This window comes from Nyctibius grandis, chromosome Z (genome assembly GCF_013368605.1).
Source record: "Nyctibius grandis isolate bNycGra1 chromosome Z, bNycGra1.pri, whole genome shotgun sequence".
Taxonomy (NCBI): domain Eukaryota; kingdom Metazoa; phylum Chordata; class Aves; order Nyctibiiformes; family Nyctibiidae; genus Nyctibius; species Nyctibius grandis.
In genome coordinates, this window is record NC_090695.1 from 29,981,258 (window position 1) to 29,996,474 (window position 15,217).

Here is a 15,217-nt window from a genome sequence, read left to right on the forward strand (position 1 = left end):
AGCTGACTTATCTCAGTGCAGGGCTAATACACACAAATGGGCACCAGACAAACATAATTATAAATTGTTTTTAAACTGAGTTAGAAAAATCTGAAACGGTTAACATACTGCAAGGCAGTATAAAGAGATGTGTTGTAGACACATGCTGACAGACACGCAGTACAGACAACAAAGAAATGTTCTGTTTACAAATCAACTCCTAGGCTTGCACATTTTCTACTCAACATATGTTCAAATCTAAGAAGTTTTGATTTTCTGGTGTAGCAACATGAACTGTAGGTATGTAGTTCAAATGTTTACACTACCACATCTCAGTGCATCGCAGCTCTGATACCTCAAGATAATACTTAAAATAAACTGACTTACAGGTGGGCTGACTGCCTGCATAACTAATTGTATTCTTGCTCACTGAGGCCTAAGGACATACACTTCCTGAAAGAAAAAGAAATGTTTATTTTATTGCTTAATCACTTCAATTATAATTAGGTAATGAACCACACTTTTACTTCAAGGTATTATTTTGCTACTTCAATTTTATTATTCTTATTTTAACATGTATTGCATATCTTCTCTCTGTCTCTGAAGATACTTCTATGTTATTTGAATGAGGTCTTATTTTGCATTCAGGACAGACCACAGTGGACCCCTCTACAGGAGACATTCCTGCCCTCTCATCCCTAGTATAAAGACATTTTTGTGTAACTCATAACACAAGGCCGCATCTATTGAGCTAAATTATCTCTTTATTAGGAAAGCACCAACACCACAATCTTTAAAATTACTGGAATTTTATTTGCCTCAGGCTTATGACTTGCAACCAAAGACATTGTGCAAAGAAAGCAAAGATTAAGTACACTTTAGGGAAAAGGTGATAATCCACATTGGTAACATAGAAGATCAGTCTGATGAAAGAAGCCATCCATTACACTATATAGATTGCAATATTGAATAGCATTTTTTTAACCCAACTTTTTTAATCGAGGAAAAAAAAGTTAAGCAAAGCTTACAGTGGACATAAATTTGATACAATTCATAAAGCATTTTTCTGAAGATAGTCAAGCGTAAAGCGGGAAAACTTATATGGGACAAGGTGGATGAAGGCTAACTACTGTACATTTATAAGCTATTACACAAAGTTGCATATATGTACCACAGTGTAAAAAAACCATACAGAACAAATAAAAACTTTGAAAATTGCCTGATGTAAAATAAAATAACCAGTGGCTTTTAATGGCTTCTCCTGGTTATCAATGCTACAAAAGACGACTTTTTTTTTTTGTCTTTCTGATGCCACTGAAAAACATTCTATCAAATGATAAAACCAGGCAGAACCAAACCATTACCAAGTTAAAACTAGCCCATAGAAATATACTATCAACCCACATTTTCCATCAAAAGCTTGTTTTGTGTTATTTTGTTTTTAAATCTTTTGAGGCCCATTTGGTCACAATATGTTACATTTTTTTCCTTTTTTACACCATGATATCATATGTTTGTCTGGCACTATCTTAAAGCTAATTTATAGAGAATGAGAATACAGAAACAACCCAATGTCTATTTGACAAAATGAATTCACTGGGTGTAAAATAGAAGGGAGAAGAGACGGGGAAGGGGTCAGTTCTGCCAAGAAAATAAACCCTATGGATCACTCATCATCACTTCCGCTTGCTTCCGACTGGTCCTAGAGGTAAGAGACACAAGACAAGTCAGAAATTCTTTGCCAGCTATTCTGAGGAATTTGTTAAAGAAGGAAAAAAAAAAGTAAAAGGAAGAAAAATGACAATTAAACTGACAAATCAAGAGCCTTAAGAAAGATACTATGTCATCTAATATTTCTCTTTCATGACATTTCATTTAATTGCTGTAGACTTTGTTAGAGAAGGAAAGATACAGAGTCAGCAAACACCTGATCTTTCTTTCTGCCCAGACATTTAAAAACAACTGGGAAGAGGTCTGTTTTCATTTGTTGCAATAGTAAAAGCACCCACCAAAAAAAAAAAAATTAGCTAAGAGTTTTTCGTGGACAAAGGCAAACAGACCATGAGATTTAAAGGTTCAATGAAAGTAGGAACAGCTCCAAGAAATAAGCTCCAAACTTCTCAGACTTCTTGTCTTTCAGCACTAGGACCAGATCTCATAAGCACACCCAGATACAGTTAATACCCCTGCCCAGTTCTCTCAAGATTATCGATACAGATTAAAAATGTGCTTAAGCATGAATAGTTGAGAATTCTGACAGGAAGCAGGACAGCAGGGTAGAGACGCAATCACTGCAACCACTTCCACAGTCTCAGTGAACAAAACTTACATTTTCATCTTGATCCTCATCACTATCATCATCACTCACGACAGGCTTGGCTTTTGCTCGGCTTTGCCTTTTCTTGCCTTTTCCTTTCTCCCGACTTTTTTCATCCTTCTTATTTAGCTTGATTTTGACTTTCACTGATTTTGCTGCAAAAAGTTTAACAGCATACATGAATGTAACTTTCACTTATTAACTTTTAAACGCTGTCTCTGTTCACAGAAATTCACCCCTGATAGCAGCCTTAAAAGATATTCCCCTCTGTTCTTCATCTGGACTGTGGAACAATGAAGCAGAGGTATTTGCTTTTATTTCTCTACTTCTTGATAGTTTTAACAATAATTTTATTAAGAATAAGTTGACCGTGCACATTTTCTTTCATTCTCCAAATGCATGATGTCTACACGTAGTTTATGGTCCTGTGAGAAGACACACACCTAAAAATATTTTCTTCCTTGCACATAGAAATGTTTATCCTTTGTACAAACAGACAATTTATTTTAAACTACAGAAATGCTACATGGAGGTGACTAGCAAATTTTGAGTTAACACCTTTCTGAAACATGTTAAATTCCCGATTCCAGAATATCCACTCATTTCCAAATGAACTGCTAAAGTTGCATGCTTTGCACACCCACGTGACGTACTTCAAGAGTAACTCAGGGGCAAGTACTACAGTTTCTGTAACTAGACAGATGGGGTAGCTGAAGAGTATGGGTAGATGTATTGGGTGGCAGAAAGTGGAATGAAGGGATCCCTCTTTTTCCACTGTATCATGTTTCCAAGTCTGCAGGGACTGAATGAATGTCACCTCCTGCTTCTGAAACAATCGGAGTTTCACTTATTCCTTCTTGCACTGAAGAATATTTGCAGCATCTTCTGGTTCTTAACCAGTTGATAAGTTTTATATGTCACACCATGCCTGAAGGTTGACCACTCCTGGATAAAGACTGTCTCCAGCCTTTCCAGGCACTTCCATTTACAAGTAACATGAACAGGACCAGAAGAGTTTATAAATACTCACGGTCAGTCAGATCTGCTTCCACAAAGCACCTCTGTGATTTGTTTCTGGCTTAAAAATAGTTTGCTGTACTCTAAGAGTTATAGCCAGAACATACAGCCAAAAGACTTAAAGCTGAATGTCAACACCCAAAGCAGCAAACTCAGTAAGAAGTTACTTTCACCAACGGAAAAAAACCCTTATAATCAGTCTCCATGCAGAAAATGGAAAACTTTCCCTTCCATCCCCAGATGTACTTTCTTTTCAGTATTTAGCAGGGGACTCACATTCTGATTCTGATTCTTCCTCTTCTTCATCATCTTCGTCATCATTGCTTTCATCCTCGCTTTCTTCTTCTTTGGCAATCTTCTGTCGTGCACTTTTGAAGACAGACTGAAGAACAATGGAATCCTCATAGATCTACAGTATGAATACAAACCTATTGTCAGAACTGTGAAGTCAAGCAATATCAAAAATTCAAAGCTCAGACCTTAATTTCCAGTGCAAATCCACAGACTATGTGGCCTTTTCAAATACTGAGTAACAATGCTTGCTGCACGAATTTTACAATAAATGCCAACATTAATTTTTCATGCTCTAAATGAAGAAATTTGTCAACAGTGAGCCACAAAATTACAACTCTTAAAATGTATTACGTCTTAAATGTCCACTTAGAGTATTTTTCTTATTATTACCAGAGGAACTATTGTGTATTTTCATTAGAACATAACAGCCTTCAAAAACTGCCAAAGCAATGGACTTCAGCAGTAAGCACCTTAATTAAAAAATGGGTTATAGTCTAGCAATACAGTTGATAATGAGAAATGGCTAACCCTCATGTTAATTATCCTTATTTTTTTCTGAAATCCAAAGTGGCTACAAGGAAAATAATTTATCCCAAGCAGCTCATTCCTTCCTTCCTCTCAGATCTAAAAGGACTGAAAAAAAAAAATCATTGGTGCTTGCTCTAAACTTAGCACCTCAAACATTCTGTAGCTTGATAAGTATCTTGGGTACATCAGATTTTCTCTTTAACCTCAAGCATGAGGAGACTCTCAACAGTGAGAGAACTACATTTGGCTTGTAACATTTCTCAGCTTAACACAGCAAAAATCTCGTCTTGCTGAGTATCTGGGACTTCATAATCACCTTAATAAATGAGCTTGTATATTTTGTTTTGTAAAATGGCAGAAGCCAAGCACTGGACAATTCAGCACTAGACAATTAAGTCTAGTTAATAGAAGGGCACAGAGTCATAGATTGTATTTGGTTTTATCATCATCATCACTTGAACTACCTCGGCTGTCATATTACTCCTTTGGCTAAATTACAGACTTTCTTGTATAAAGGGACAGTGGGGATTTGTGAGAAAGATAATAGAAGGATTTTTGGTTGCCATTATGCAATCTATATGTTAAAACTAATAAAACTGTTCTAATACTTTGCAGGTTCAACAAAACAAGTCAGAAAAATTTTGTTTAGAAGACTTTACATGAAACATGCAACATCTCTTTTTTCACTTGACCACCAAGTCCTTTTTAGAAAAACTGCTTCTTACTGCAGATTGTTCCCCATTCTCTAAGTACCGCTGTGCTTTTTGTTATGAGATGTTTGACTGCTCTTGACCGTGGTATAATTTCTTGACATATATATAATGATCATGAATGTTTTGAAAAGGCTTTTCTCCTATTGTCTTATGACATTAGTGGGCTGTGAGATCCCACTGCTTCCTTCCTTGAAGTCAAATGATTATTGACTTTCTCTTATACCTACTTCTTTTCAAGTCAGCTGTCGATAGAAGCCTGTGAGTTCCTCCTGAGGACCATTTTATTTTTCTTACACACAGGCCTAGCATATTCCATTGTTCTTAGGAATGGCTCTTTCAGCTAGCCTTGCTGTCCTTTTTCAGACCAAACACTTTTCTAAGACAGAAAGAATTAAGGACACATACAACATTATGTTTTTTTAATGCCAGTCACTACCTATTTAAGGTATCACTGTGACCCAGACTTTTAAACAGAATTTCCTAGGGAAATAGAGGGGTTCTAAAAATTATTTTAACCTTCTTAATGTGTAATTATTTGTAATATTCAGTGTCTATTTTGATCCATAAAAAACCTTGGGCTGCTTCATGAAAAGCTGTGCAAATAGAAGTTTTCAATTTTGACCAAAATCCAATTCCAAGGGGTTTCAAAAAAACAAGTAGCAATGACAGTGGAACTTCCTTCAAAAAGGGAGAAGCAATGACAACAGAACTTCATGACAAATGACATCCATGACAAATCATCTGTTTCAACAGACACACACTATTTTTAACTCTTTACATGTCTGTGTTTCTTTCGACCATTACAACATGAAAAACTTTTCAAACTGCTGAAGTTGCATTGAGGACAAAACTCCCTGAAAACCCCTCGTAAGGTTCCAGCTCAGAAGGAACTGCTTTGCTCCAAGACAAAGCAGCACGCATCATACTAAGAGAACAAATGTAGCATTTCACCTGAAGTCACTGTGTACTTAAACAACTGCCTTAATCAGCTTTTTGGTTTTGAGTGCACACGCAACTAATTGAGTTTACTGAAGTGAACTGGTATGTCAGAGCAAAGCTGGACCCAAACTATTACAAACAACATGAGGTAGCCTTAAAAACTGGAGGACTGCTGCAGAAGTGTGCTGCAATTCACTGGAAATCAAAATAAATGGTATGAGAACTTACCAGAAAGAAAACTAAAAAAATCTTAGATACAAGTTATTTGGGCTTCATGCTATAAAAAGTAATACTAGCTCTGGTAATTAATGTTGGTACATAGGAATGGGAAGTAATACTGCCAACACTCTGATACAAGTTGGGTTATTTCCAAACAGAGCAGCAATATCAACTGAACATTTACACCCACTCAGGATTATTTCTGTCAATCCTACCACCTCTGCCTGACAAGAAACAAGGTTCCCATTAGCAACTTGAGTCAATTCTAATGGGAATAATTTAATTATTTTTCTCATTTAGCTACTGATTTTTCTTTGCCTCTTTTTACCTCCTCTACCAACTTTTACCATTTTCTAAAGTCTCAGTGATACTTTTTGGTATTACCTTTCCTTTTTTTTTTTTTTTCGCATTTGTTATCATTAGATATTCATAGCTGTTTTACTGCTATGTGACTAAGTAGTAAACTGGCAATTTTCATTTGGACATGTAGCAAAATTTTGTCCCACGCTTCCTATCATCATTAGTTTTCTTATTAAAATATTGTTTTAGCAGATTTGTTTATAGATTGTTTCCATATAACTGAAAACAGTAAAAATACTGCACATACATACTACAGAAAACATTTTACGTCTCTAGATAGCAAAAATAATAACAAAATCATGAGCTGTATTCAACAATCCTTCATAATTAATTGCGTGCTCATTTTCATTTTTAATTCTCAAATTTTAATATAAACTCCCCAGTTTAGCTAAGAGTCATCAGTAATATTTAGGAATTTGAAGGATGTGTTAGTATTGGCAGCACCAGCCTTCAGCTTACTTTTACTTAGGTTTCTTTTAACATTTTTTTTTTTTCCTCTTGCACATTATGGGAGTTGTCTTCATGTTCTTTGTTTCAATTTAATATTGTGTTTGCAGTACACTATTTTGACCTCATCTATAAAAATAATCATCCAAGACTATGTTTCAATGTATTGTGAGACAACTTTCTTATGTCATCCAGATTTTAGTCTCTCCTTTTGTGCCAGCGTCTCGTTCTGAATTCACAGCACCGAGCACAGTCATGTGTGTGAAACATCTTTTTGAGACGAGAGATGTTGCCTTCTAAACTTCTGAGACTCATGTGGGATTTATTATTCTGTCTCATAAAATGGACACTGATCTTTCAACATTAAAAAAAAAAAATTACCAGAGGGTTCAGAGAGTATAAAGCTTCATACACAAAGCTTTACTGCTGGACAAACCTTGCATTTGTATCTTCCATTAGCAGAACTCAAGAGTTCACAATGGAGTATTTCCTCAACATTCTGTCCTAAACTGTACTGTTAACATTTGCTCCTTCCATCATCCACTGTGGTAAACCCAAGCTGCTGTATCACTCTACATGCACTGCTTTTTACCATGGATTCAAATAGATCAGAAAAAAATGATCTCAGAATTAGAGTCAAAACCAATTTCTCTGCATGCACACACTGCAGCTGTGTCCAGTGAAGGCTGGATGATTCTAAGAATCTGGGCATTTTTCTCTATTCACAGTGAGAATTAAAACACAGGGTTTATATACATAGTATCATAATCCACAAACACTGAAAACATTAGGTAGGGAAAGCCTGTATGTTTCACACAAAGTGGTTCATTCAGACCTGTGATCCCTCCAAATTGAATGTCTGAGCATTGTGACAGAGCAACATGACATCCTTCTCCACGTCTCCAAGACTCCGATACTTATGGTTGCGAATTCTTTCCTGTTGCATTTGTTGAGGAAATGAAGAGAAGTATGGATGGGCAGTGGTGCAGAAAGAAGAACAGCAGACAGGACACTGAATTAATATTTGATTTCAATACATTAAAATCTTTCTCTTTAAAAATTTTACCTAAGCATCAGGGCAAGTATCTGTTTAAAACAAACAAAGTAAGTCTTAAAATGTGTTGCTAACATATTACTTAAAAAAATACACCAGGGTAATAAAAGTAAAAATTAAGCAATTGCTGTGTAAACTGGACAGGACAAAAGCAACAGAAATGGAGCTCTTTTGGTACAAGGAGTTCCAGTTTCTTCTTTCTAGCACAGACACAAAATAAGCTACTACATGAATGAAAGTCACAGAGTTATGACATCACCTAATGTGCAACAAGCTGCCTAAACTCCATCTGCCAAACTGTGTTTGGATCTGACCAGGCTGTTCCAAGATGGGATGCTCGTTTAGGGATGACTGTATTCCCCTAGAATCATTAAACCTTTGCCAACACTGTGTTTTTACCAAAGATGTGCTTACAGATTCACAATTAGGTCTTTGCAAAAAAGACACTGAGATGTCATCTCTGAAAGTGTCACTCATGTCACACTGCTACATTTTGATTTGACTTTGAAATTATAGTGATATACTGCAATATACACTAAACAAAATTCCTAACAAGGTGTGTAATAATGTTTAAAAATCTCAGCCACAAATACAAGTAACATGCAATATTCATGTTGTTGTAATTTTAATGACAACTTCATGCTTGCCCTTCCATATACAAAAAGAAATGGAGAAATCTCCATTTCCAATAAAGGTTCTTACCTTTATCTTTTTGAAGTCCACCGGTTTTCTAATCAATTCGTAATACTCTGGTAATTCTTTCCTAGATGGGAGCTGAATGAAGACTTCACTTAGCTGCCGTCCTGAACTGTTGAGAAAAACCCATAATGCAAAGAATCACTACAACTTTCTCACAAAACACACACATACACATACACCCTTATCATAAGAAAAAAAAAATAAAATCATAATTGTTTCTTTCAAAGAATTAGAAATTGAACCCTGCTCTGATTTTTTGATTTGGTACAGATAATTAATTTACAATTTAAAACATATCCTTTGTGCTGTTGTCCTAACATATCACAATATCCTACCATTATAGGATCATGCGTTTTGGAAGCTTTATGTAGGCAGGATCAGGATTTGAATCTGAATTCCACAGTGGTTTGCTGAGTACAGTGCTATCCTTTTCTCAAACTGTTTTACAATTTTTAGCAAGTGTCCCTCCTGTCACCATGAGTTTATCTTCTCCTTGGTCATTTTATAGTTGTTTTGTACCTCCTCATGATATAAACCATAGTGATTTCCATTATACCAGATGCTGACTGCTATCAGACTAACTAGATGCTACAACAGAAAAAATTATTAACTTCCATTAACGACTGCTAGATTTCTGGGAAGATCACTGTAACTGCATTGAAAATCATGACTGCCATTTGTACTTCTTCTGTCATCTGAAATGCAGTGATGAGTTATCTAAAAACCTTTCATACTTTAGGAACATTGCCTGTCACTTACAGGTGTTCAGAATTCTTAAGACTTCCAGTTTTCCCATTGTTCAACCCTTATTAATGGCTATTTTAGCACTTCCAAACTGAGGGCTTTTTTTAATCTTCTTATTGGTGGCTTCCCAAATAATACATGGCTATAAGTCACCTGGAGAGGAAATGTGTTGATGGCACTTACAGGCTTAGTCTTTTTCTTTTTTTCCTGCGTGCGTGTCATTTTTCTCACAGACAAAGCAGCAGAAAAAAGCTCTGCTGAAAGGAACTCACATAGCATTCACAAGCATTTCCCAGCCCACATTCACACGCTTCCTTCTCTCACAGCTACTCCAAAAAGGCCCTGTTTTCTCATTTGCATCTTCAGATGGTAACTCTGGGATACCAGACCTTTAGAGGAGTTGGGCAAGAAGGCTGCCAAGTCTTGGTCTCCACCTGAGCTTCTCTCTTGCAGTCACCCTCAACAGTGGTGTGGGACCTTATCAGACACGTTAAACTAATACTGAATTGAAGGTTAACTGAGGCAATTCTGCCATGGAGGATAAAGATGACAAAAAGCACAGAACACTTCTGCCCTTTCTGAAAGTCATGAACGCCAACTACAACTTAAGCATTTCTTAATGCTTGAAACAGCATCACAATTTCAGTAGATACTGTTTTTCTTATGGACCTGACAGACCAATGAACAAGTAGGGATAAACAGAATTTCCTCAGTTCCTAAATAGCTGTTGCTCACCTAATCCAAGATTTCTTATTGTTCTCAGTTTAGTCCTGGGACACTGCTACTCCTTACCTATCTTGCATCAGAGAGGACAATAATGTAAATGTTCTAATGGCAGCTTGCTAATCAGTGCTGTACAATCAATATCCTGGGCACCAACTGGCAGCCAGAGTACTTTTCCATCCAGTGCAAACCTAGAAACGAAAAGCCTCTATCTCATCCTGATAACTTCTGTCTGACTTGCAGCAGCAGAAGCTGTTCCCCTAGCCTGCTTAGCAGTAACTGCCAGGCTGCCTCCTAGATTACAGCAAGATTATGGCACATACATGAATGCACTTCTGGGTGCTGCTGCTGCATGGTGAGACAAGGCAGCGTACTGTGCACCTCTGTCAGGGGAGGTGACAGTGAAATCTACCTACTCCACACACCTGTTGGGGTAGATGCCCTGACAGACCACCTGCACCTCACACTCAGCAGTTACTAGCAATTTCACCCAACAGATCTAATTTATTTGGGAAGCACCCTGTTACTTAAATAGAGGAAATCATAAAAAGACCAGATAATTGTTATCCCAAGTCTTACTGTTTCTCTCTTGCCAGCAAGTAATTGTGAAACTCAGGCCACTGCACCTCCCATCTCCTTTGGTACTGATTCACACCAAAGAGACAAATTCATTACTTTCATACTTCCCCTGTCAAAGTGGGAGGTGTTTATACTATGGATTTAAACGCACCAATCTTGTTAATGATCTGTGTGAGTGCCTATGACATGCCACACAACATAACTTGTCTTCAACTCACACTGCCCTCTCAAAGAGAAACTGGAAGCAATACAAGAAAAGCAATGCATTAAGTACACACTGCACAACTGTCTAAATTAACATGTGTTTCTACTTCTTTGCAAATCAAGGACCGTATTTTTTTTTTGTTAATAAAGAGAAGTGTTGAGCACTCACTCACATCTAGCCAGCTGTGATTTGTTTACACATTCTATTAAACTAAGCATGCCATAGAAAACCTTCAAGCTTTTGCTTGATATAATTAATTACTGAGAATCATTTAAGGCTGTGAAAGAAAAAACCATTAAGGGCATGAAATATGCAACAGACAGAAGACTAGTGCCTGACTTTGTCTGCTCAGATCAATAACAGCTTATTCTGTTCTATCATTTTTATAGAACCTTCTCTCACAAAGAAATACTATCTTCTGGTCCCTTTGTATATGTGCATCTATACTGTAAATTAATGTAATCTTTTCTTACATATTCTCAAATGGCTGTGTTGTGGATACAACAGGAGAAATTTAGTAATTATTAATGCAACTTTGATTTTAATCCTGGTCCCCACGTTTGTAATTAGAAAATAATAACCACAACAACTACCACATAAAAATCATGCGCAGTAAAAAATCACTTAACGGTTACCTAGCAACTCACAGGATACATGCTGAAGGGAAGAAGGACCAGAATAAATTAAAAGACCTGACTGTAAAAGCTGTGAGTGACAGTTCACTGCTACTGCATCCGCTCAACATACCACTCCTGCATGTGCTCACTTAAAAAATACTTGCATGCTGACTGAGTGAGAAATCATTAAGAAATACTGCTCATTTTAAAAATATTTTTGCTTAGAAAAATATTTGTGTTCAGTGTTTCTGATTTTCTCTCATTTTTGTCAAACTGCTTACAAGGTGCATACAAACATGTATTTCCACCCATTTAGTCAGTATTATCTTCAGTGAAATTAAATGCAGGAACAAGTAGGCCTCATTTGTACAAGGTTCCTTTTGTATTTGTTTTCCTGGCAGTATGTGGCCAGAAGCCACTACTGACCTGTCAAAAGTATCAACACCCTTTCTCTACTGTCTACACCCTTTCTCCTTTGGAGTCAAAAGGAGAGACAACTATGAAGCTGAAACTGCAAGACGTTCTTGTATTTCTGGCAAATTTCACACTTTTAACAAATGATGAAATTCAATTTACAGTGGGTAGAATGAAGAGTCTTGTACACTTGCCTTAGTCAGAGCGTGCACAACCAGAACCACAGTGTGCAAATTACAACTCCTAATCAAATGCAACTCACAAGGACGGTCTTTAAGAAACAGTGCATGTAGGGGAGAAGAACTGAAAGAGCTTGCACAGCGAGGTGGTTCCTCTGTATTTAACAACTTCCAACAGTAACCCAGCTATGTAGGGAGATGATTAATTTCTGTTAAATGTATTTAATGGTTCTTCCTTTTTGGAACTGACTGCAGTAATACATGGTGGACCTGTCCCCATCATTGAAATGGAAGTAGGTAAAATACTCAAAAATATAATTCCTGGTTTTGACATATGGCCACATATTCCATAACTTTGGCTTGGCTATAAATAAGAATTATTTGCTTTGTGTGTCTGAATACTCAAGAGTACCAGTTGGCATAATTAATTACTAGTTATGTAATTAATTAGTTATGTAATTAATTAGTAATGGCTAATTACATTACTCACCATTTTACAACAGTTAAAAACTGGCAACTTGAGAAAACAGCTGGAAAAAGTCTGAATAAAATCCATTTCACAGACAGAGAAAAATACTCCCTCCCTGAGCTATATCCTGTCAAAATTAGAATACTATGGGCACGAATTTGAACATTTTTACTTTAATGATGCAGTGATCAAAAGACAAGGAAAGTCTCTTGCCAAGCAGGAAACGTGGACAGGACACAACAACCCCACCCTCCAATCTTCTTAACAGCTTTATTCAAATGTGGTAAACAGCCACCTGCTATGGGGAGGAGGCTTTGTGAAGTTAACTGGTACACCATGCAGGTCCTTACTTTAAGTCTCACAAATAGAGCAGAGAGCAGGCACAAATTAAAATCACTGTATGTAATAGAGCTATCAGTGTCCTGGGATTCGAAGTCAGCTGTTGATATCTATAAACAAACCTAATGCAAACTAGCAGTAACATCAAACTGGCACCTAGACAGGAAGCATCAAACTCTGATGCAAGGCAGAAGAGGACAGTGGATTTGTAGGGAAGCTGAAGGATTACAATGTATGAAGTATCATTCTTTTTCTCCACTTAATAATTTTAACAACCAGGAAAGGGAAACTACACTTACAGCTTGTCTTCCTCTGAAATAAAAAATAAAGGAAAACCTTCAAAAGAGGAAAAAGATTTTGGGGGAGTAAGCCTGCATGTGCATGATGCAAAATCAGCAGCTTGGGCTCAAATTTGGCACACAAATTCCTTATTCTGAAAACAACATCTCTCTCCACTAAAATTGTCCCTGCTTTCAAAAGGCGTTTAAACTGGACATACAAACTAATTTTGCTTTCTGAAAACATAACACATGTATTACACATATACTCTATGATTATCCATTTCTATGGGCATTCCTAATTTTAGAGGGAAGGAAAGACAGGTTAAAAGCATCACAACTGGAAAAAACTGTGACAATAATGCTGGACTGATGCATTTCAACTTGCTCTCTTCTAAACAGGTGTTTTACACTGCAAAGGCACCCAAACCTTAGTTTAAGAGGTAATTGCAACAAAATCCCAGATTAAAATGTATTATTGCAAATAGAGTCTGCAAAGATGATGCATATACTTTACATTGGAGAATCAGGATCAACTGTGTAACTGGCAAGGTGTTTGCAGGTCCTTGAATCTAGGGCCTTGGTGTTGTAAATAATCATATAAAAGTTTTTTAATCAAGAAGCAAAGCCCAGATCTATCTAGGTATTTCTGCCCCACTATTCCATACAGAAAGCTTCCAGAACTCTTAGTTAACAACTTGAATGTACTCATGAATGTTTACACTCATACAACCTTGTGATCACCATTCTGTATTTTACATATTTCTACACTCTTCCTGTGTTTATGCTTCCCTTCTTTCCCAGGTGAATTTACTGAGAGCAATCATCTTCCCCTCTCAGATTGTGCTGTGTTTGGATAAACAAACTAACCTGTTCCCTCTTGCAAGACTCTTCCATGCTACTTATCATTGAAATAATTATCTACACTTGTCTCACTGTCTTGAATGGAGAAGTAGTCAAGTACTATATACAGCAACTCAGAAGTGTTAATGGTGTCACATATAATGAGTATTTCCTCATCCACACAGGCAACAGTGTCAGGGACAGGCTCCTATTTTCTTATGGCTGGACAATACTGATGGCTCATAGTTAGCTTTGATCAATAATTTCTTTGCCGAGGTCATTCTTTTCCTGTCAGTTCCACATGATGAGCTTCTAACTCAAAAGTTTCCTGGTTTTTAGTATGTAAGTACCTTATAATGCACTCTGAGGTACTGTATTTCATGCCAGTTCTTTTACTCCAGACTTAACTGTGTTCAGTCCTCAGGAATACCATCCTAATATTGGTATTTTAAAACTTGACATTTTGGCTAGGACACTCCTCATTTTTTAATATATATCATTAATATATTATGATCTGTGCCAACACCAATTCTTCAAGAACTTTTATGGTATCTTCTTTCCACTTTAATAGTTCCTTTTTTTAATAGTGCTTTCAGTTATATCTTTCTCCTTGTTTTTACTCAGACTAGAGAGCTTACTCATTAGATCTCCTTTTTCTTTCATACTAGCTTATAATTTTCCTGTGGTACCCTAACAAATGCTTTATCAGAATCACAGAATCATAGAATGGTTTGGGTTGGAAAGGACCTCTGAAGCTAATCTAGTCCAACTTCCCTGCCATGGGTGGGTAGGGACATCTTCCACTAGATCAGATGACTAGAAGTCAGAGGATTCTGACCATCTTTTCTATCTTACTTTTGCTTCATTACAGATTTATTCTCCATTCTAAGCCATTATAGATGAAACCTAGATGAACTCATTTTCACCTATGATGGCAAAGCAGTATAATAGAGGAAAAAGACTCTCCATCTGTAGTATTGCTCTGTATCTACAGTACTGCTCTTTACAAGTTGGCAACATGTTTTATGGTTTGATACTTAAAGTTGAGTAATAAGAGTACAGGTGCAGTCTAAAAACGTAGCAGTGAATTCAACAAGCATTTTTTACTCCTTAATGATTTGGAGCAGTTACCCCACAGTTCTTCAAATTGAGGTACAACTATTTATTCCAATATTAACAAAAATAAATACAAAGATATGGTAAAGAAATACCTATCCACATGAAGAAAAGCTTAAAGCACATCACCCAATACTGGAATCCA

The 15,217-nt window shown here is 36.7% G+C and overlaps 1 protein-coding gene across 7 annotated transcripts in view; it reads right to left on the reverse strand.

Moving 5' to 3' along the window:
* Positions 1-771: 771 nt before the first annotated feature.
* The window catches only part of SMARCA2 (SWI/SNF related, matrix associated, actin dependent regulator of chromatin, subfamily a, member 2), a 131,075-nt gene continuing 116,629 nt past the window's right edge, over positions 772-15,217 (reverse strand). For all 7 annotated transcript variants that reach the window (XM_068422290.1, XM_068422285.1, XM_068422286.1 and 4 more), the window contains 5 exons: positions 8,570-8,675; positions 7,649-7,750; positions 3,590-3,722; positions 2,309-2,451; positions 772-1,681 (listed from right to left, as the gene is read on the reverse strand). In XM_068422290.1, coding sequence (XP_068278391.1) covers positions 1,646-1,681; positions 2,309-2,451; positions 3,590-3,722; positions 7,649-7,750; positions 8,570-8,675 — 520 coding nt within the window. In that variant the 3' untranslated portion in view covers positions 772-1,645. The remainder of the gene's footprint in view (positions 1,682-2,308; positions 2,452-3,589; positions 3,723-7,648; positions 7,751-8,569; positions 8,676-15,217) is intronic.